This window comes from Natrix helvetica (assembly GCF_964273705.1).
Source record: "Natrix helvetica genome assembly, chromosome: 13".
Lineage (NCBI taxonomy): Eukaryota > Metazoa > Chordata > Lepidosauria > Squamata > Natricidae > Natrix > Natrix helvetica.
This window is the reverse complement of record NC_138557.1, coordinates 2,624,028-2,644,322: the sequence shown is the minus strand read 5'-3', so window position 1 is coordinate 2,644,322 and position 20,295 is coordinate 2,624,028. Positions and strand designations below refer to the sequence as shown.

The following is a 20,295-nucleotide window of genomic DNA, read 5'->3' as shown; positions in this document are numbered from 1 at the left end:
TAGTTACAGGGGTTTGGCAACTTTAAGCCCTATGGACTTGCAACTCCCAGAACAGCTGGGAATTCTGGGGAAGACCTGTGGATTTCAACTCCATTTTCTTTGCCTGGGGGATTCTAGGAGTTGAAGTGCACAGGTCTTAAAGTTGCCCGAGCTTGGAAGACATATTTTAGTGTCTTTTTAGCACTCCTAAAAGACATTCTGAAAAATGAGGGTTGCAAACAACAACCACAAAAAAAAAACCCAGCCTACTCAGACATGGGTCATCCTTGTTCAGATATTTCTGTTTTCTCCAAAAGAGAAGGAATGGTGGAGGAAGAGGAGAAGGAGAGGAGGGAGCAAGAAAAGGAATGATGGAGGAGGGGGCAGGGAGAGGGAGAAGGAATGGTGGTGGAGGAGGAGGAGAATGAAAGGGAGAAAGAGAGGGAAAAGGAGGAGGAGTGATGGAGAAGGAGAGGCAGGAGGAGGAGGTGGAGGAGAGGGAGAAGGAGAAAGAGTGATGGAGAATGAGGAGATGGAAAGGAAGAAGGAGAGGCAGGAGGAAAGGGAGAAGGAGGTAATGGAGGAGAGGGAGGATGAGGGGAAGAAAGAGAGGAGGAAGAAAGTAACTTCCTTTTCTCACAAGTTTCTATTTTTATCGGAGTAGATCTTTCTACGTGCATGAGGCTAAATTCCCAAAAACGGGCAGCCTGCCCAGGTTTTCGTCATGAAGCCGCTCTCCCTTAGAACACCCCGAGTTCTCTCTAATAAGAAGGGGGGGAAACACAGTTGGTGGAAATATAATTCAAAGAGTCTATCGGTCCCATGCTTTATCATTCTCAGATGAAGGGAGATGTGAAAGTCTCCAGCGGGAGCCAAAACAGGACTCATTATTTTGGCACATTTATCATGGCTCTTTGCACTTCTCAGCCTAATGTAACCAGGTTACCTACAAGCCTTGTTTAATGATTCTATTTGGGTCTTTTTGATAGATACTTTGAACTATTACCTGGTCTGTGGTGCTGGCTACCCCAATCCATTTCAGCAGGTGAGTCTCTTCAAGTTATACGCTTGGAATATTGCATCCAATTTTTGTCACCACAATATATATAAAAAAAAGATGTGGCGACTCTGGAAAGAGTGCAGAGAAGAGCAACAAAGATGATTAGGGGACTGGAGACTAAAACAACAACAGTTGCAGGAACTGGGGATGTTTAGCTTAAGAGAAAGAAGGACTAGGGGAGACATGATAGCAGTCTTCCAATATCTCAGGGGTTGCCACAAAGAAGAGGGAGTCAAACTATTCTCCAAGGCACCTGAAGGCAGAACAAGAACCAATGAGGGTAGAGGAGCAACCTAGAAATAAGGAGATATTTCCTGACAATGAGAACAATTAATTAGAAGTTAATCTAGAAATTGTGAGCATTCCATCACTGGAGGTTTTCAAGAAGAGACTGGATCACCAATTGTCTGAAATGATTTAGGATCTCCTGCTTGAGCAGGGGGTTGGACTAGAAGACCTCCAAGGTCCCTTCCAACCCTGGTATTCTGTTCAGTTGAGATGCTTTGATTAAGCTGTGCTTTGACATAGCAATATCACTAGCAAGAACACTTAGACTTATATACCACTTTACAATGCTTTTACAGCCCTCCCTAAGTGGTTTACAGAGTCGGCCTTTTGCCCCTAACAATCTGAGTCTTCAATTTACCCATCTCGGAAGGATGGAAGGCGGAGTCAACCTTGAGATGGTCAGGATCGAACTCCTGACAGTCAGCAGAATTAGCCTGTAATTCTGCATTCTAACCACTACGCCACCATGGCCCTTCCTTCCTTCCTTCCTTCCTTCCTTCCTTCCTTCCTTCCTTCCTTCCTTCCTTCCTTCCCTCCCTCCCTCCCTCCCTCCCTCCCTCCCTCCCTCCTTCCTTCCTTCCTTCCTTCCTTCCTTCCTTCCTTCCTTCCTTCCTTCCCACTTAGACTTATATACCTCTTCACAGTGCTTTACAGCCCTCCCTAAGCAGTTTACAGAGTCAGCCTATTGCCCCTAACAATCTGGGTCCTCATTTTACCGACCTTGGAAGGATGCAAAGCTGAGTTAACCTTGAGCCTTTCAGGATTGAACTGCTGGCAGTCAGCAGAATTAGCCTGTAATACTCCTTTCTAACCACTGCCCCAGCATGGCCGCCCCTTCCTCCCTCCCTCCCTCCCTTCTTTCCTCCCTCCCTAAGAGCACTTAGGCATATGTACCCCTAGAGAGGTCTATAAAGCACTGTGAAGCTGTTTGCAGAATCAGCCTATTGTCCCGAACAATCTGTGTCCCCATTTTAACAACCTTGGAACGATGGAAGGCTGAATCGATCTTGAGCCGGCCGGGATCGAACTGCTGCCAGTCGGCAGAATTAGCCTGCCATTCTGCATTCTAACCAGAATGCGCCACCACGGCTTTTCCCAAGCAGACGTCTTCGCAGAAGGCCACGTCCTCCGAAATGCCAGAGCAGTTGTTTTCTTTAATCTTATCAAAAGGAATATCCTGCCAGCTGGAATGAAAGGGATGGGTAACAGAAGGGTTGGCTGTCAAAAGAAATGCCACACTAGTGTGATGAGATGAAAGGAGAGGCAAGGGGGGTGGGGGGTGTTGCTAATTAAGTTGAAGCTTTTGAGGTGGTCTCCCAGCTGTCTTCCCTGGCAGGACACCATAAAAATATCCTCTCTTGCTCTTCTCAAAAACCTCCCAATCTTCTTGTTTGAAGGAAAGACCTAAGAGGCAGGTAAACAGGAAGCATAAAAAGAATTTCCAAGGATGGACTAGAGCTTCCATTCAAGGACAGATCCTTGGGTGGGTTGTTAGAGGGGCTGGTTCATGCTTCGTTACCGAAGGAGGATTTCAAACCCAAGTTCTCCTTCCTGTATTTTGGGTCTGATGGGTCTAACTTGCAAAACTCGATGCTTTCTCGAGCAGTCGGTAATGTGCACACTGGCAGATGTTTCAAGAATTTAGGAGAACAGACTTTAAAACGGCCCCAGTGCATACAGGCTAGCTGGAACCAGTAGGAGGGAAAATTTGAAGCTCAAGATTGACATGTGGAGTCCTTGGTGCGCCTCTGAGCGTGCTTATTTTCTTGCAGACATTTCATGACCCAACTAGGTAACATCATCAGTGCTAGAAGGGAAAGGGGATGGTGGGGAGGAGGAACTGTGGGGTCCTTGGTGCTCTCTGAACTGGGTGGTTATCTTGCAGATGTTTCACGACCCAACTAGGGAACATCATCAGTGCTAGAAAGGAATGGGTTTGTGGATGGAGAAGGAGAAGAGGAAGAGAAAGGGAGAGGAGGAGGAGGAGGAGGAGCAGGGGAGGAAGGGGACTATGGGCTCCTTGGTGCTTCTCTGAGCTTGGTAGTTTTCTTGCAGGCATTTTATGACCCAACTAGGGAACATCATCAGTGCTAGAAGCAAGTGGGTTTGCACAGTGGAGGAGGAATTATGGATCCTTGGTGCTCTCTGAATTCAGCCGTTTTCTTGCAGACATTTCATGACCCAACCAGGTAACATCATCAGTGCTATTAGGGAGTTAGGGGTGAAGTTCTAGCACTGATGGTGTCACCTTGTTGGGTCCTGAAACGTCTGCAAGAAAGTCGCCCAGCTCAGTGAGCACCAAGGACTCCCAGGCTAACCGGATTTAACTTCAAAGACTGCAAACGATCTTTCTGTGTTGATCAGAAGCTGTCAGGGAGCCACAAAGCTCTGGTAGAAATGCAGGATGACGTTTTGGAGCTGCTGAAGTTGGCTGTTGAGGAATACCCTACCTCTAAGGTAAAGCTGGATTCCGGTCTATGGGAAGGGCGGCGTTCCACGTTTCGTTTTTCCTTCCATTCATCTCGCTAAGAAAAAGCTAAATTTTTCTTCCCGTCCTCTCGACTCGCAGGAGCACCTCATCCGAATCCAAGAAGTGCTGAACTCCACAGAGGTCAACCTGCAACATTTGACCGCTTTGGTTGACTGTCGGAGTCTTCATTTGGTGAGTCTGTCCAGAAGGAGGGCGAAGGGGACACTGAGGTGCCTCTCAAACCTCTTTTTTACGATGGGTGGACTTCAACTCCCAGAATTCCCCAGCCAGCCCAAGCTGGCTGGGGAATTTTGGCAGTTGAAGTCTACCAACCTGACAGTTACTGAGGTTGAGGGACTCTACTAGTAGGCACAATTGGCTGTGTTTGAAGGACATCAAGAAACGGGCCTTGGGAGCAGAAGAGCGTGTTGGCTGGAGAAGGTCAACCAAGACCATTTACAGTTCATGGGGGGAAAAATCAAGTCTTGAATCACGATCAGACAGCACACAAGGACGCCAACTGGTTCCTCTTCTTCTAAACATCCTCCTTCGATAGAGGAACCGAAACCCGTTCTGTGGTCAGCCTTATGTCTTATGCCAAGCCTGGCGGCCTTCAAAAAAACCCCCCTCCCCATCAGGTTTTTCTCCTCCTCGTCCTTGGAGGACGCCTCTCTGCGGACTTGGAGGAGGAAGCTGTGGAGAAGGGGAGGAGAGGACCATGTAGCCTTCCAACACACGTCTTCGTTTCAAGTCTTGAAGGAAAATGATGTCGGTGCTCGGGATGCCTTGGGCATGTTCTGTTCTGACAAGTCCTCTTCAGATCTGAGGTTGTTATGCAGAGGTTGCCCGGGAGGAAAACCAAGGATGGGATCAGAGATGGGAGTTTTAACCTCCTCGTTTCCATGCAGCGGCTCCTCTCGACGCAACAGATTTTCAGGGGAACGAAGAAGGCCTCCTTCAGAGGGACCAAAAGTGGCTACACAACCACACACCGCTTTGTATTGTATGGACAGCCCTCAACTTCCAGGGTTCCAAATAGCACCCAAAATTAAATCAGAGTCCAAGGCAAAGGATTGCTCAAAGTTCCGATTTATGAAGAGAGCCATGTTAGCACACCTGGGAAAACCCGAATCTGAAAGCTTCCCGGTTTTCCCCATCCAGTTGAAAGTTCAAGATCTTGCCCTCACACCCACAAGCCCATCCCATGTTCCTATCTCCCACTGCCATGCCGTCACTTTGAGCAGTCGCTAAAGGAACCGTTGTAATCCGAGGACTCCCTGTAATGTATTTATATCTCCTTTTAGGATTATGTCCAAGCTCTGACCGGCTTCTGTTATGACGGTGTAGAAGGACTCATCTACCTGGTCCTCTTCTCCTTTGTGACGGCCCTGATGTTCAGCTCCATTGTGTGTAGCGTCCCACACACTTGGCAGCAGAAGAGGTAGGTGTGCAAAAAAAATAAAAGTGTGTGTGAGAGAGAGACACACAGAGAGGGGGTGGGCAGTATCCCATGTTAGCAATGACTTGTGAATGCTGGTTTTCTAGATTTAATCCATTTATGGAACCATCATCATCATTTAACGACCATAACCCCTTGTGTTCTGACCGAGGCTTCTCAAGAGCCTGAAGCAACCTCCTTGTCCTGACAAAAACCCCTTTTATTCATTGACTCTGAATTCTGCTCCTTCACCTCCAGCAAAGTCTTTCAAGGGAGGATTTACAGTCACAGACCTTCTCTGGCTTGGAGAGCTGCCAGGTTGATATCTGCAAAACTTGGCAAGGAGCCTCGGAGAGTCACAAACAAATTAAGCAAACTAATCATATCCTGCAAACTCCACTCCCCTTTTGCTCCTCTGTTATTCCCTCTGGGAGGGGCCATTCATCGTCCACCTGTGGCCTTCCTCTCAAGTCGACCCCTGTTCTTTAGCTGTTCCCTTCTTCTGGCAATTCTGTGCATGTGCACACTGGGAACAGGCTCCAGCTGTTCTTCTGCCTCACTGATGTCTGACTCTGAAGGTAGCTGATAACTGGCATACGGCTCTGGCCCCCTCTCTGCCTCCGACACAGAGCCCTCATCAGAGCCTTCCCCAGACTCCAGGACTGGCCCAGGTTCCTCCCCAACCTCCAAATCTGCTGCCAACTTCACTGGCCACTGCCAGGCCACAACTGGCAAAACATTTGAGCCGGTGTGTTTTCATACGCGTGCACAAGTACAGGGAATCCTTGACTTGAGAATAGTTCATTTAATCATCCTCATCTTTTAACGACTCCATAATCTCTTGAGGGTGGAGTCTGGGCAACTGAACGAAGCTAGCAGTGTGTTTACTGGCCTGATGCTCTTCCTGTCGCCAGTGCGGAATTTTGTTCAGCAGATATCTGCCTAAGGATGGTCAAGGTGGTTGTGTTGCACCCACAACTTTTTTTAAAGAAAAAAAAAACCTCTTCTAGTAGGGAGGATTCTGTGCGTGTTTAAAAAGGGTCCAGACTTCATTCGTACAATCGCAGCTGCCATCTTGATGCTTTCGATCGACACCCCGAAGACGCCTCCGGGTTCTTCTGCAGCTGCTTGTGGGTTTGTGGTAGATGTGTCATCCTTGACTCACAAAGTGCCTTCTACGGCAATAGTGGACTGCCCCCTTGTGGCGTCGGCGGCCAATGAGCCTGTGTCCAGAATCCAGATTTTCTTTTCTTTTTTTGTTAAATGTTCCTTAAATAACAGGAAAAACAAAATAGCAGAAACAGAATAGCAAAGCAGACCTTGGAGGTCATCTAGTCCAACCCCCTATCTCAGGCAGGAAACCCTACACCACTTCAGACAAATGGTTGCCCAATTTCTTCTTAAATGCCTCCAGTGTCGTTGTAGCAACCCACAACGTCCGGAGGCAACGTCCGTTCCATTGATTGATTGACAAAGTAACAGAATGAGTCTGCCTACTGTCAGGAGTTCGATCCTAACCGGCTCAAGGTTGACTCAACCTTCCGTCCTTCCGAGGTGGGTCAAATGAGGACCCAGATTGTTGGGGGCAAAAGGCTGACTCTGTAAACCGCTTAGAGAGGTCTGGAAAGCAGTATATAAGCCTACGTGTTCTTTCTATCACTAGTTATTGGTGGTGATATTGCTATGTCCAAGCACAGCTTAATGAAAGCATCTCAGATGAACAGAATACCAGAGTTGGAAGGGAGGTCTTCTTGGAGGTCTTCTAGTCCAACCCCTGCTCAAGCAAGAGACCCAATACTATTTCAGACAAGTGGTTGTCCAATCTCTTCTTAAAGTCCTCCAGTGATGGAATAAACCTTCTGAAGACAAGATGTTCCACTTATTCATTGTTCTCACTGTCAGGGCATTTTTTCTCTCTCCCATTTCTTCTCCACCAGGAGCACCGAAGACGACGGAGAGGAAGAATCTACAGCTCCAGGGAACCGCCAAACTCACGACAACTTGTACCGAGTCCATATGCCGAGTCTCTACAGTTGTGGGAGCAGCTACGGCAGCGAAACCAGCATCCCAGCGGCCGCCCATACCGTCAGCAATGCGCCTGTCACGGAGTACATGTGAGTGGGAGCAGCTGGGGTTTTCAGCTGAGGTCCCAGCCTTAGAAAGTTGACCACAATATGGAGCAATGAACCAAATCGGAAAACCCAGATTCCCCCATGTTAGCATCTCTCTCGGTCTAGGTCAGGGGTGCCCAACCTTGGCACCTTTTAAGACCTGTGGACTTCATGCTGGCTGGGGAATTCTGGGAGTTGAAGTCCACAGGTCTTAAAAGTTGCCAAGGTTGAGCACCCCTGATCTAAATTATTCTGGGTTGTTTGCTGCTCTGAGGATCCTCAGAATCAAGGAAACCCATTTGTGGTTGCCACCGTCCATCGACTCCAGAAAGTATTGTTGTTGTTAGTTGCAAAGTAATGTCTGACCCATCGCGACCCCATGGACAACCTTCCTCCAGGTCTTCCTGTCCTCTTCTGTCCCCCGGAGTCCATTTAAGCTCGTGCCGACTGCTTCAGGGACTCCGTCCAGCCACCTCATTCTCTGCTGTCCTCTTCTTCTTCTTTTGCCCTCCATCGTTCCCATCATGAGGCTCTTCCCCAGGGAGTCCTTCCTTCTCATGAGGTGGCCAAAGTCTTTGAGTTTCCTCTTCAGGATCTGGCCTTCTAAAGAGCAGTCAGGGTTGACCTCCTCTAGGACTGACCGCTTGGATCGCCTTGCAGTCCAAGGGACTCAATGCAGGAGTCTTCTCCAGCACCAGAGTTCAACCAGAAAGAACATCAGAAGATATTAGCTGAGTTTACATCAATGTTTCTCAACCTCGGCAAATTTAGGATATATGGGATTCAACTCCCCAAATCCCCCATGTTCCAAGAGGAGAGATGACACCTTTCCTTGATATCTCAAATAACATTGCCTCTCCAAGTTCTCAATATGATTCTTTTGCCTCCCAGGACTCAGAACGCCAATTTCCAGAATCCCCGTTGCGAGAACACCCCTCTGATCGGCCGGGAATCTCCACCTCCTTCTGTAAGTTCTGCTCTTCCTTTTTGAAAGGGTAAAACCACAATCTGTCCTTGAAGATCTCGACAAAGAGCTGCGGGAGGTCTTCTTCACCCCGATTCACAAATCCATCCAAGAGACAAGCCCCACCCACCCACCCACTTCTCCCCATTCAGTATGGAATCCTGTCCTTAAGGCGGGCAGGCTGACGTTAACTCACCTGCAAAAACACGCCCAGGAAACATGAAATCGTTGTGGTGATGCAGGAGCCTTTACGGCGTTGTTGGACCAAGAGCACAATTCTGCAGAGGTCTTTTGGTATGCTGAAAAGAGCCGGTAATGTTTGGCCACGGGGCAAATTGCGGTGACACCAAAATCAAGCCTTGAAAGAAAAATCGAAATGTGTTCTCTTCTCTATTTGAGTTCATCTTTGGGTTTTTAATATTCATATTTTCCTTCTTTGGAAACTTCCCTCTGATTTCCAGAGAGAAAAAAACAACCGTATTTTGGGGAGTATAACACGCACCTTTCCCCCCCCCCCCCAAAAAAGAGGGTGAAAATCTGGGTGCGTCTTATACACTGAATACAGAATTTTTGGCCTCCCGAAACCCCATCCCGTGCATCCCGGTTTTTGCAAAAGTGGACACGCAGAGGGTTTGGGAGACTTGTAGAGTGCTCCTGGGGGCTGGGGAGGGCAAAAACTCATTTCCCCCCCCCCAGCCCCCAGGAGCACTCTACAAGTCTCCCAAAGCCTATGAATGTCTTGGTTTTTTTGCAAAAAATGAGGCATTTTTTTGCTCATTTTTGCCCCCAGCCCCCCAGGAACAGTTTGCAGGCCTCTCAAACTCTCTGCATGCTCTGTTTTTCACAAAAAAAACAAGGCATGCAGAGTGAAAAAGCTTGTTTTTTTAAATTTACCTCTTCTAAATCTTGGTGCATCTTATACTCCAGTGCGTCCTATAGTCCGAAAAATACGGTATGTATTTTATGTAAGATTCTCTTTGAACAAGAAGTTATTATTATTTTTAAAAAGCAATTTTCTTCTTTTAATTTCCTGAGTTGCGGTCTTATATCTCGATTTATTTTAGTCTTGTGTATTGATGGTCTCGTTATCACCGTCTTCTGCCAGGAGGGAATATCTTCAAAGGGATCGGTTATATTTTATGCCTTCAGTATATTAAAAGAACAACAACAACAACAAAAAACCCAGTCTTTTTTTTTTAAGGGAAAAAAATGGTTGGTGTCGTAGAAGAGATTTTAGCGTTGTTAAGAGAAAACAGATGTTTAGACCAGCAGTTCAAGCCGTAATTAGAAATATGTTGGAGTTATTCCGAAACATTTCGATTTCATAAAGATTGAAGCTGCTAGCTTTTTAGAGCAATTTTTTTGGGGGGGGGGGGCTGGTGGTGGAATATTTATTCTTCTGGCTATGCATTTGGTGGTGGTAGTGATGGAATCTGTTACTACAGGTGTTTGGACACCTCTAATACAACCTCTTGAAAGCATCGTAGTCCCTTATGGGCAGAACGTAGTGGTAGAGTTTTTTTCCTTACTCTTCTCCTTTGGCAAAATAAAAAATAAATCCTAATTCTCAGAAGATTGGAAAGAAGCCATTGTGGCCTTCAAGTCACCTCCTTCCAGTTGTGTTCTAGATCTGGAAGAATAGAGAGATCTGGACTTCAAAAGAGAAAGGGGCTTCAAGCGGATCTAATGGGAATGATTCGTCTTAGTTCAGGACCTGGGAGGTAGAGATATGTTTGGTGTCCTACCTCAACGTACCAGAAGACAGGCATTGCCATCACGATGGAAGGTGTAACACCAGAGCATTTGGGTTTTATCTGAGGAGTTAGGGTGGTCCATTCTTTGGAGGTTGAGAAGAAGAGGACACTCACTGCTTATAAAAACGGGAGTGTCCCGTAGCACATAGAGGTGATGTCTGCTTCAGATGTGAAAGTGGTAGACCCCATGTCAATGGGACCGGGGTCTCCTTTCTTAGTACGCAACACTTTGCTTGTGGAAAGCAGCCTTTTGGCAATATACCCAATGTGTGACTTGGCCACACCATGTTCCACCAGAACCAGAATTGGCTAAGGCTGCCTAAAACCCAGAGAAGCCTGTAGGCAGAATTGGACCCAAACTCAAGTTGCTATTGGCTCACGCCAAGTCCATTAAGAGGCTTCTGAACCAAAGCAGAAGAGAGTAGCGTTCCTCAAGATAAATTCCTTTTGGGGCTCAACGTGTGGGAAACCAAGTCAACGTCTCCAGTAGGGCGAGAGTTGTCTTCTTCATCGTTTGTCTCTCTCTCTCTCTCTCTTTCTTTTTTTTTTGTCCCCCCGAGTCATTCCCTTCTTTCGTTTCCCTCCCCTCCCTGGCTCCAAGGTCTGTTTTCCAAAGATGGTCGCCTTGAGTCCCTTCCATCCTTGACATCCCTACCACAACGGGTCACATGCTTGCACTTGTGGTTTTTCATGCACGTTGAGGCTGCACTCTTCTCTCTCTCTCTCTCTTTTTTTCTCTCCTTTCCTGCCTCATCACAGTTGTATTTGGCTGCCATGGACAGTAGCAGCCATATCAGCTGGCAGCTTAAGCCCTCGGACAGTGCTCGGACGTACTGGTAGCAGCGCCCGCAAAAAACGGAACAGGTACTGAAACAAGGATCCTTCTCGCTGGGCGCCCACTCACCCACCCGATCCTGCCACCCTGCACTGACTCCCTCAAGTCACCTGCCCAAGACCCCCACCTTTCCCCTCCCTGCACTTCCCCACCCCCATCCTTCTCCCAACCAGGGCCTCTACGCCCCTGCTCCTCCATCGCGGAGGGTCCTCTCCATCTTTTCATGGCAAAGCTCTCCTGCAGTCCTTGTAGCCAGTGAGAATCACAGCCTCCAAACCCCCCCACCTGCTCCTCTTCCCTGGGGAGTTTTGCAATCGAGAAAGGACCTCTTTCTTTGGCTCTCTCCTGGGAACGTCAAGTTGGAGACCGCCAAGGATCTCTGAAACCGGAGTGGTTATGCATCTCCTCGGTGGAACTCCCACCCCCCTACCCCTGCGGAGTTTTAGTTGCCTGAGCTCCCCTAAACCTAGAGGATCTCTCTCACCAAACCCATATTTGTCTCTCTCCAAATCGCTTTCCCTCTGTGTCACAGTTTCTGTCTCTTTCTTAATTTACTTTTTGGATTGGGCGACTTAAGTCGCGTCTGTAGCTGCCCATCTCGTAGCAGGGATTCTGGTTTTCAGCGTACAAAGCTGAAAACCAACCACCGTCAACAGGGGGGGGGGGTTTGCTACCGGCATTGCTGCAAAAATGTTGCATGCACGCCGGCGCATTTGCAAATGAAAAGGTCTGTGCATGCGCCATAGTTCTAATGTGGAACAGAAAGCTTATTAATGTGGAACAGGTAGTCTAGTCTAGTCTAATTCTATCCTGCTTTTGTTCACGAGCAATTCCATATCTCACAGGTGGGTGCTGCCCCCTAGTTCTATCTTCCATAAGGTAGAAGTAAACCTTGGAATATGGGAGCTACCAACAGCCTGTTAAATCCTCCACACTCCACCACTGGTGATAGGACACCTTTCCCTGGTGGCTTGAGAAGACCATGCATTGTTCATTATCCTTGGTCTCCTGCTGACCTCCACACTGCGGCTAGTCATATCCCCTTGATAGACACCGGTCCTGGGGGATTCCACCAAGAGTTAGACATGGTCCTTCAGATGCATCCCTCAATCCAGATGAGTTCAGGGTCCCCCAGTGGGAACCCTCTGGCCCTCCAGAACCCTTCCAGAAAACAGTAGCCTTCAACCAGACAAGGCTAGCTTGCTACCTTCTGCTCAAATCTGGTTAAACCAGACTGGTGCAAAATATCTCTGACTTGATGAGCATCTAGAGAACTTTTGAGAAGAGAATTATTCTAACTTTTGCGAAGTGTTCAGGATACAAACCAATTCCCCTCTCCCCACCTCCCCGAAGAACAAATACACCTACTTCATCTCTGCTGCCATTTGCCCTGTTTCTCCATCCTGGCTTCTTGCTTGTTGCCATTTGCCCCATTTCTCCATCCTGGCTTCATCGTATGCTTTGAGACTCTCTAGAGTTTAGGTTTTCACACCTTGGCAAACCTGCTCTAGCGTGGCCTGTCGAAAGGACACATGCTTTGCTTTGGGATGCATGGGCCAAGCGCATGAGGAGGAGCCGCGTATGTTAATCGGATGCATGATTGCCTGTGGCCTTCCGGAGGTTCCCCCTGTCTACTCCTGGGATTGTCTCTTATTTGTGCATCACTTGGTCCACTCAACTGTGGGGCAAGGAATTGCAGGGTCTCGTCGTGGCTGTTCGTTCACTGCATTCTCGTTTCTTTCTCAATGTTCTGTATTACCAACCTTGTATTTCAGACATCTCTTTTTGTTTTTTTTCTGGAAGAGAACTTGACAAGGGGCAGAATGTAGTCTAGGACCACCAACCCATTTCTAGAGAGGGTCTGAAAGGTCAGCAGACGTTCTCAACCTTATTGTCAGCTCCTTGTTCAAATGGCAACTCGTCTTGATAGGCAGTGAAGCCAAGACAAGTTACATTTGGTGCTGGGAGGGACAAAAGTCAGGTTCTACATTTAGGCAAGAAAAAGAAAATGCACAGGTACGGTATAGGTGGTACCTGGCTCAACAGTAGTAACTGTGAGAGGGATCTTGGAGTCCTAGTGGACAACCATTTAAATAGCAGCCAGCTGTGTGCAGCAGCTGCCAAAATCTGTTTCCAAACTTCCGGTAGGTCCATTGGGCCTGTTTTTCATCTTCCCCAGGCTCCGGAGGCTTTCCTGAAGCCTGGGGAAGGCAAAAGCAGCCTCCCCTGGCCTTCTGGAAGCCTGAAAATCAGTTGTCTGGCATGCACATGCCTAGGTTCGCTATCATGGGTCTAGGGTCTCCTGTTTGGGGGTTGAGCTAGAAGACCTCCAGGGTCCCTTTCAACTCTTGTGGTTCTGAAGTAGCTCTTGCCACAGGCGTGTGAGTTGATAATCCACTTGTTTCTCTTCTTTTGGGTTCTTTTGCTCCTTGTAGTACACTTCCAGCATGAGAGCTAAATACCTCGCCACCAACCAGCCTCGGCCGGATTCTGGAAGCGTGCACTGAAAACGAGGACATCTGGAAGTGAAAAATGGAACGGAATGGGCCGTCCTTGAGCTTCTGTTGTCTTCGCAGATCTATCCTGCTTTTCTCCCAGGCTCCAGCTCAGTTGCATTTCCTGCTGCTTCTTCCCCAGCTTGACCTGGCCCAGGTCCACGTGAAGACATCTCCGTAGAAGCTTATTGCAGGTCTAGGCTCTTGTTCCCTCGCAGTTCTCTCTCTACAGAGAGGGGGGAACATCTCCACATGCTCATTTCCACGTGCTGAAGAGCTGCTGGTCCTCTTGTGTTCCTTCGCTGTACGAGGAATACACTTTTGTTGCCCGGAAATGATCAAGTGGGCCATCTCCTCCCTAAGGATTCTCTCCAACCCATCCAAAGCGATTGGATGAACCAGAGGACTTTATAAAACTGGATCATGGTGTGGAAGCGCTCTTGATGTGGCCCACTGAAGCTAAAGCCATCTTTAATGTCCACTTCGCCATGAAGCTCAGATATCTCCAAGCTTTGCCTGAAGATCTCTTGGAGCTGCCGTAGAGGCCTCCTCGGTTCTCCTGCCACCATCAGTGGATCTCCAACCTGGGATCTCCGCAACTCCTTGGTCCCTTGCCTATTACAATGTGGTATGCTCATTCAACCCTTTGCGATTCTTGGATACCTCTACTGCAAGTTTACTCCTCTGTTTTACTCTCTGGGTTTAAAGTCCCAGCGAGAAGGAGAAGGCTTGTATGTGCTTGGATGTATGTGCTTGTTGGCACACACATACAAACACAGCCTTATACGAGCACACACTGCTTGTCCTCTGCCTGCCTTCCTCATTCGTATCTGTACTTCCTGCCAGCTCTCGCCAAACATCTTTTGAGCTGATGTGAAGTCATCAAACTGGAAACCGCCACTCTTTCGGTGCCAAAATTATTTCCAGGGAAATATTTAAGGAGTGTTGTAGATTGGAGGAGAGGAGGGGCTGTGAAATATCAAATTTTGGGAGAAGCATTTGACCGGTCAAGGAAATGCCAGCAAAACTTGAGCTTCTTCCCAAGGTGTCCTCCTAGGTTAGACTTCTCAATGCTTCCCATTTGGGCTTCTTTGGGGAGTTAGGACAGACAAATCCCTGGACGGGTTGATCTTCGATGGAGAAAGGAGGGTTCTCCCTGGCCCTGTATCCTTAAATCAGGTAGCAAAAATAAAAATAAAATACTGTTATGGGAAGACACCTTTGAGGTTCAGTGGTCGAAGGGGTCTCCAGATGGGCCCTCACCTTAATTTGAAGGCCATCCATGGACCAGTTGCTTCTTAAGTTGTTGACAGTAAGGGTGAGTAGCAAATAGGGAGGAAGGACAACGGCTGCAGGACACCTACTGGTGTTTCTGCTAAGTGAGATGATTAGGATATTGAATAGTTCCACCCTATCCTTATTGGTCTCTTGGGTCTTCTCATTTTGAAAGCACGGAGATTTCCTTTTCGAGTTTTGCACACTTGAGAGGAAGTTTTGCTTGCTTTCGCTCTTGAGAGATGTACACCCACACACCCCTCCGCCATAGTGGCTTCCTTTGAAAACCTAGAATGTCAGAAGGCGCTTAAATCCTTTTGATGCAGCTGGCAGCAGAATGAGGAGACACCAAACCACTGTTAGGTTTTTCTGGAGCATCAGGGTCATGTAAGCCATTGCTCGTGTGTAAGCGCAGGGAGCCTACTCAGTTTTGCAGTCTTATCTCTAGATTCCCAAGTAATGCAGCTCGTCACCCAGTAGCGTTGGGGACAGGAGCTGGACCTCCATCCAACCATGAAGGTGTTTGTACGAAAAGATGAACCCTCCAAAATACATTCGTTCACAGACCAACTTTTGAAGCCTGCCCTTAAAACCAAAATTCAGATCACAAATCTTCAGAACATTCTTGGTAGTTCCGTTGGCGGAGAGCAGGAAGACCACCTCCGTCCTGCTCCGTCTTCTCCAGGCAGAAGAAAAACTTGAGTATGATCCTCTTAAGGAAGGGACCAGCAACATACGTTGTAATAATAACCACTATAGACACTAACTTTCTCCTGAGAAGTCGCCGTCGCTTAGAACAGAGGTCCCCAAAGTTGGCAGCTTTAAGACTTGTGGACTTCCAACTCCCAGAACTCTCTGTAGGACACTTACTGGTGCTCCTGCTATGTGAGATCTTTAGGATATTGAATAGTTCCACCCTGTCCTTATTGAACACTTGGGTCTTCTCCAGATAGGTCCTCGCCTTAATTTGAAGGCCATCCATGGACTAGTTGAAGTCCACAAGTCTTAAAGTTGCCAAGTTTGAAGGCCTCTGGCTTAGAAGAACCTCCAGCTTGGGGTGTCCTGCACGAATCTTAAGATGTCCTCCGCATTTTCCAACAAGCAGAAGACAACCTGGTAGAGAAAGGACCAGGTCGGAGTTTGTTCGCAGGATGAATCTTCTCCAGGGCCTCCGAACACTGCTTGGCTTTTCAACTCCCCGAGATCCAGAATCATCTCAAACTCAAACGACGGTGCGCGCTTCTATCGACGGGGGCGAGAGTCAACTGGGGGCGTGGGGGTGTCTACGCCTCCCCCCGGGCCCACCCACGTGTAAATATGGATTGCTGGGGAGGCCAAGAGCATATGCAGACCTCGTGGGGCATGTCCAGATGGCTCCCTTTTGGAAAATGTGAGTGTTTGCATGGTCACTTGTTTGCCTTCAACGAGAAGAGAGGGGCCACGTTCCCCGCTTTCTCCTTCGTGCCAAGCATCCGTGGCAACCATTTCGACTGCTAAGGGCTGTTCACCGCTGGCTGCCCCCTCCTTCCAAACCAGCCTGTCCCAACTTCCCTCCCCTTCCTCAATTATTGGCTGGCAAGAGTGTTGACGTTGGGCTGGATCGGTGTCTTCATCAGAGCTTCTGCACCAGCTTCTTTGGCAGAGTAGACGAACCCCACGAAATAGTTTATTTTCCTGTTCTCTTAGCTTTCTCTCTCTCTCTCTCTTTTGGTTTTTTTTTGGGGGGGAGGCAAGTTAAGAACTCTCAGGACGGTGCTGTAGACTTTTCCTGGCCACTCGGTCGGTGGGGGGTGGGGGGAACCATCCCTGTGGATTTTTTGGCCTACGAAATTCAAGAGACGTTGAGTGGCGGCTCGTTAAGACCGCTTGGCCAGAACCTTGAAGTAGGTGGACAAGAGGTTGGAGTGGAAAAGTGGAGTCCTAAAACTCTTCCTCCCTTTCCTTCCTTCCTTCCTGAGAGCCATTTGCAAGGAAAGTGGGTTTTTTCCCCCGCAACAACCATCAGACGCCTTTTCTTTTCAAAAGAAACAATCCTAAAGAACAACCAGGGACCATCTCAAGCTCATGAGGTGCCTCTCCACAATGTGACATGTACATAGCATGAGGATGGACTTCTTCCCGTCCAGTGTTGTGAAGACTGCGTTGTAATTGTTTTTGTTTTTATTTTTTGGGGGGTGGGTGGGTGGGAAATCGAATCAAGACTTGGCTGTGAATTTATTTTTGTGCGTGCTGTTCCAAAAAAAAAATAGTGTCGTGTTTTGTATCCTGTCTGTATAATATTAGCTCACTTTCATTTTGAGTTTTTCTTTGGCTTCTTAATATGAGAAAAGGTTTTAAGGTGAAAAAAGAAAATGATATTCATCCATGTATCCAAGACTTGAAGGTTAGATTCTTCTCAACTAGCCACAATTTAAACAAAACAAAAGAGCAAATCTGATAGGTATGTGTGAATTAAATACCTCAGGTGTTGGCCATCTTAACTGGAAGGAAGAGGAATGAGTAGCTTAAACTTGGCCTAAACTTGGAACAATTTTACTGAGGGCCAATTTCTGGAGCATCACAGAAAATGTGTGCGTTTCTCATGCGTGCGTTAAAATTCAGTTACTGCTCGACCCAGCATATTTGCCACCTAGATCTGTTGTGCTTGTCTACCTGTGGCCCATAAGGACACAAGACCTATATTTTCCCCCAGAGCATGCTAGTGCTTCCTAAGATCTACTAGGAAGTTGAGTAGTTGGGAATATCGGGTGGTCTTTCTCTTAGGATCCTTGGTGTGTTTGAGAAGGTCGAGACCTCCTCGCGATCTCTTGTGTTGTCAGCTTGAGCCGAGAGGAAGGTTCAGAAGATGGTGTGGGGTGCGATCCGTGTAGCCGGCAAGGCCCAAGAGAAGGTTGAGTGATGGGTCTGATCCATAGTTCAGTTTTGACCGTGGATTGGAGGCCACTGGGCCACCTCGCTTTGGGGCACGTCTGCTTTGATGCTCACTTGACCAACTGTGTCCATTTCTTCATTGAAAGAGCGAGATCTAGGACTTAGTACATCAGGTCATGTCAAAAGCTTTTTGCGGTGAAGGTTCTGGACATTGTTCAACCGTATCTGTGCCAAAAATAAGTCTTTTAAAAGCCATAGTGGTCCTTCACCCCCCCTTTCTGAGCTCTTGTTTAAGAGGAGGTGCTGCTTCCCCCATCAATTGGGCATCTTCCTTCAGGAAGTATGAAGTTTAATTAAGTGAGGAGGTCCAGTTCAGGCATCTCTGATGAGGGACAATAGAGAAATGTGGATCGCAGCTTCCTGTTGTCTTCAAGAGTCCTGGCTTGGACCATGTTGGGTTAAAAAAAAGCCTTCAGCAAAAAAAATTGGAGTGTTCAGCCTTCTGCTTCTGTCCTTCTTCATCCTGGAACTGATGGCCAAGTAGGCAGACAAGGACTCAAAATAACCCATGTAGGGTCTATGCTCCTTTTTGAGGTGTGTCCCTCAGAGAGATGCATCAGACCATGCATGGCCACCAAAGTTCTTGAAGAGTGAGCCTCTTGGACCTGAAGGAATTTAGACAGGCCCAGTGTTACATCTCTAGATCCTAGGTGTTATGAGTATGTCATGGTGACGCACCTTTGAGATCCTTGGAGAACTGATAGCTGGACCCAGCTCCTCCATGTAACAAGACTGTTGGACCTTCTGGTCTGCTGCTCACTGGAAGGGCATATGAGAACGTTCCCACCAGCCATTGGTGAGAGGACTGTTTAAGAGGACTAAGTTCTTTGATCCAATCTATAGCAGATGCTCCTGCTTGTAGCTTAATGAGTTCTTGTTGAGAGGTGGCTCCCTGTGCCACAAGGAAGAGGTGCTAAGAAACTGATGGGGCTTCTCTCCACCATCAGCTAAAGTGTAGTGGTGGGAGACCACCTCATCCTTGTTAGTTAATCTCCAGACTTCCCCTGTAGACCATCTGCCAACCTCAAGAGAGGAAATGGTGCGCCTGGGACCAAACAGAGACAGCTACACACCAACACACTCCGAGGCCAACCTTAGGATCTGGGTTAGCGGGGCCGTCCGTACCTTGGACCTCAGGAAGCAGGGCTGAACGTTTTCTTACCTTTCAACAACAACAACAACAACCACAGCCACCAGTGGCAGCTGCTGGACTAGCATCAGGCTAGTTCTTGGTGCTTTGTGTCTTCAACAACCACACTTTTGTCTCTATGCAAGGTGGACGCTCCTCTTGTTTTCACCATTCCCTCTCTGACACCAGGATCCATCTCTCAGGCCTCCCCCATCTAGTTGGGGTTGGACCTGCCCCCCACTCCACCCCCCACGCCTGAATCAACTCAGCTTTTCAAGGGAGGTTGGGTAGGGATTCTGGGAATTGTAATCTTGACCTTGGGGTCAAGAACTTGGACTTGTTTTAGTCTCTCCCCCTACTTCAATCGACTGTGTTGAAGTCTCCCTTAGTAGGTTGCTGATATTGTGGTTTGCATCATTCATGACCCATGCTTTGCCCCCAAAGCAAGCCAGCCCATTAAAAACCCAGAATCCTGGTTTATTACAAAGAATCCCAACAGGCAGCCTAAATCATGCAGGCAATGCCACCTCATATGACGCAGGGCCAAGCTTCACCTTCTGAATTTCTGCCTAACCGTGACTAGGAAAGGCACAGGAGCCTTGGTGTGTTTGGCGCTGTGATCCATTGGCAGCCAGCGGTTCTATTCTCCACTCCTCCGTTCATTAGAGACGCAAACCTGGGGAATCCCTTTAATTGTCCCTTTAATTCTGTCACTCTCCGATTTTATTATTGTTTTTTGAGAGGCATGGCAAATTCTACCAACTCCCAACTGCTGTTTTCAAACCGGGTTTTTGCTTTAAGCCACAATGGTTAATACAGCATTCTACTTTTATGTATACATATATAATATATGTATATGAAATATATATAAATATAATTTTTTAAAGCCGTTAGACGTGACTGAGCTTCTTTCAAAGATCTCCACCGGACCCCACTAAAAAAAAAAAAAAGCATTTTTGAAATTTCACGGGGGTTTAAACGGAGGGGTGGGGGAGGTGTCAGCCTGATGACAATTATTTTTTTAAACTTTTCTTTTGACTTTTGGTTGATTTTACGACATTGTACTATAGCTGGGTTGTTGTTTTTTTTACTGGTTTGTTCTTTCTGTTCTGCAGATATTACAGCAGAAACGATTCTAAATGTAATTCCTGTGGTTTCTATTCCGCTTGGGGTTTCATGTTTTAAAATAAACAACTTTTGAAAAGGCTCTGCTCCGGCTAATGAATGATTATTTGTACGGAAATATTTCATTGTCCAATGTTAGTTTGCTCCGTCTTGTTGCGTTGTGCCTTAGTCCTTCCACAAGGTGGCAGCACCTGTCTGCGTTTCCCATGGGCAAAGAAGTCTCCATGAAAAATCAGATAGAATTAGCAAAATCCTCGGTTTCTTTTAGTGACGGGTCCAAATGACAACAGCATGGGAAAAAGCAACGTGCTCCTTTTTTACACTTGTGACTGTTGCAGCCTCCCTGCAACGTGATCAAAATTCAGCCACTGGGCAACTGGCTCATTTGTATGACGGTCGCTGAGTTCCGGGGGGGTTGCGTGATCCCGTTTTGCGACCGTC

At 47.6% G+C, this 20,295-nt stretch overlaps 1 protein-coding gene across 1 annotated transcript in view; it reads left to right on the top strand.

Annotated features, from left to right (window-relative positions):
• Positions 1-19,936, top strand: part of TTYH3 (tweety family member 3) — a 43,844-nt gene extending 23,908 nt beyond the window's left edge. Inside the window, exons 8-14 of the mRNA XM_081965619.1 lie at positions 969-1,024; positions 3,692-3,784; positions 3,897-3,989; positions 5,102-5,238; positions 7,173-7,349; positions 8,238-8,313; positions 13,335-19,936. Coding sequence (XP_081821745.1) covers positions 969-1,024; positions 3,692-3,784; positions 3,897-3,989; positions 5,102-5,238; positions 7,173-7,349; positions 8,238-8,313; positions 13,335-13,406 — 704 coding nt within the window. The 3' untranslated portion in view covers positions 13,407-19,936. The remainder of the gene's footprint in view (positions 1-968; positions 1,025-3,691; positions 3,785-3,896; positions 3,990-5,101; positions 5,239-7,172; positions 7,350-8,237; positions 8,314-13,334) is intronic.
• Positions 19,937-20,295: the final 359 nt, after the last annotated feature.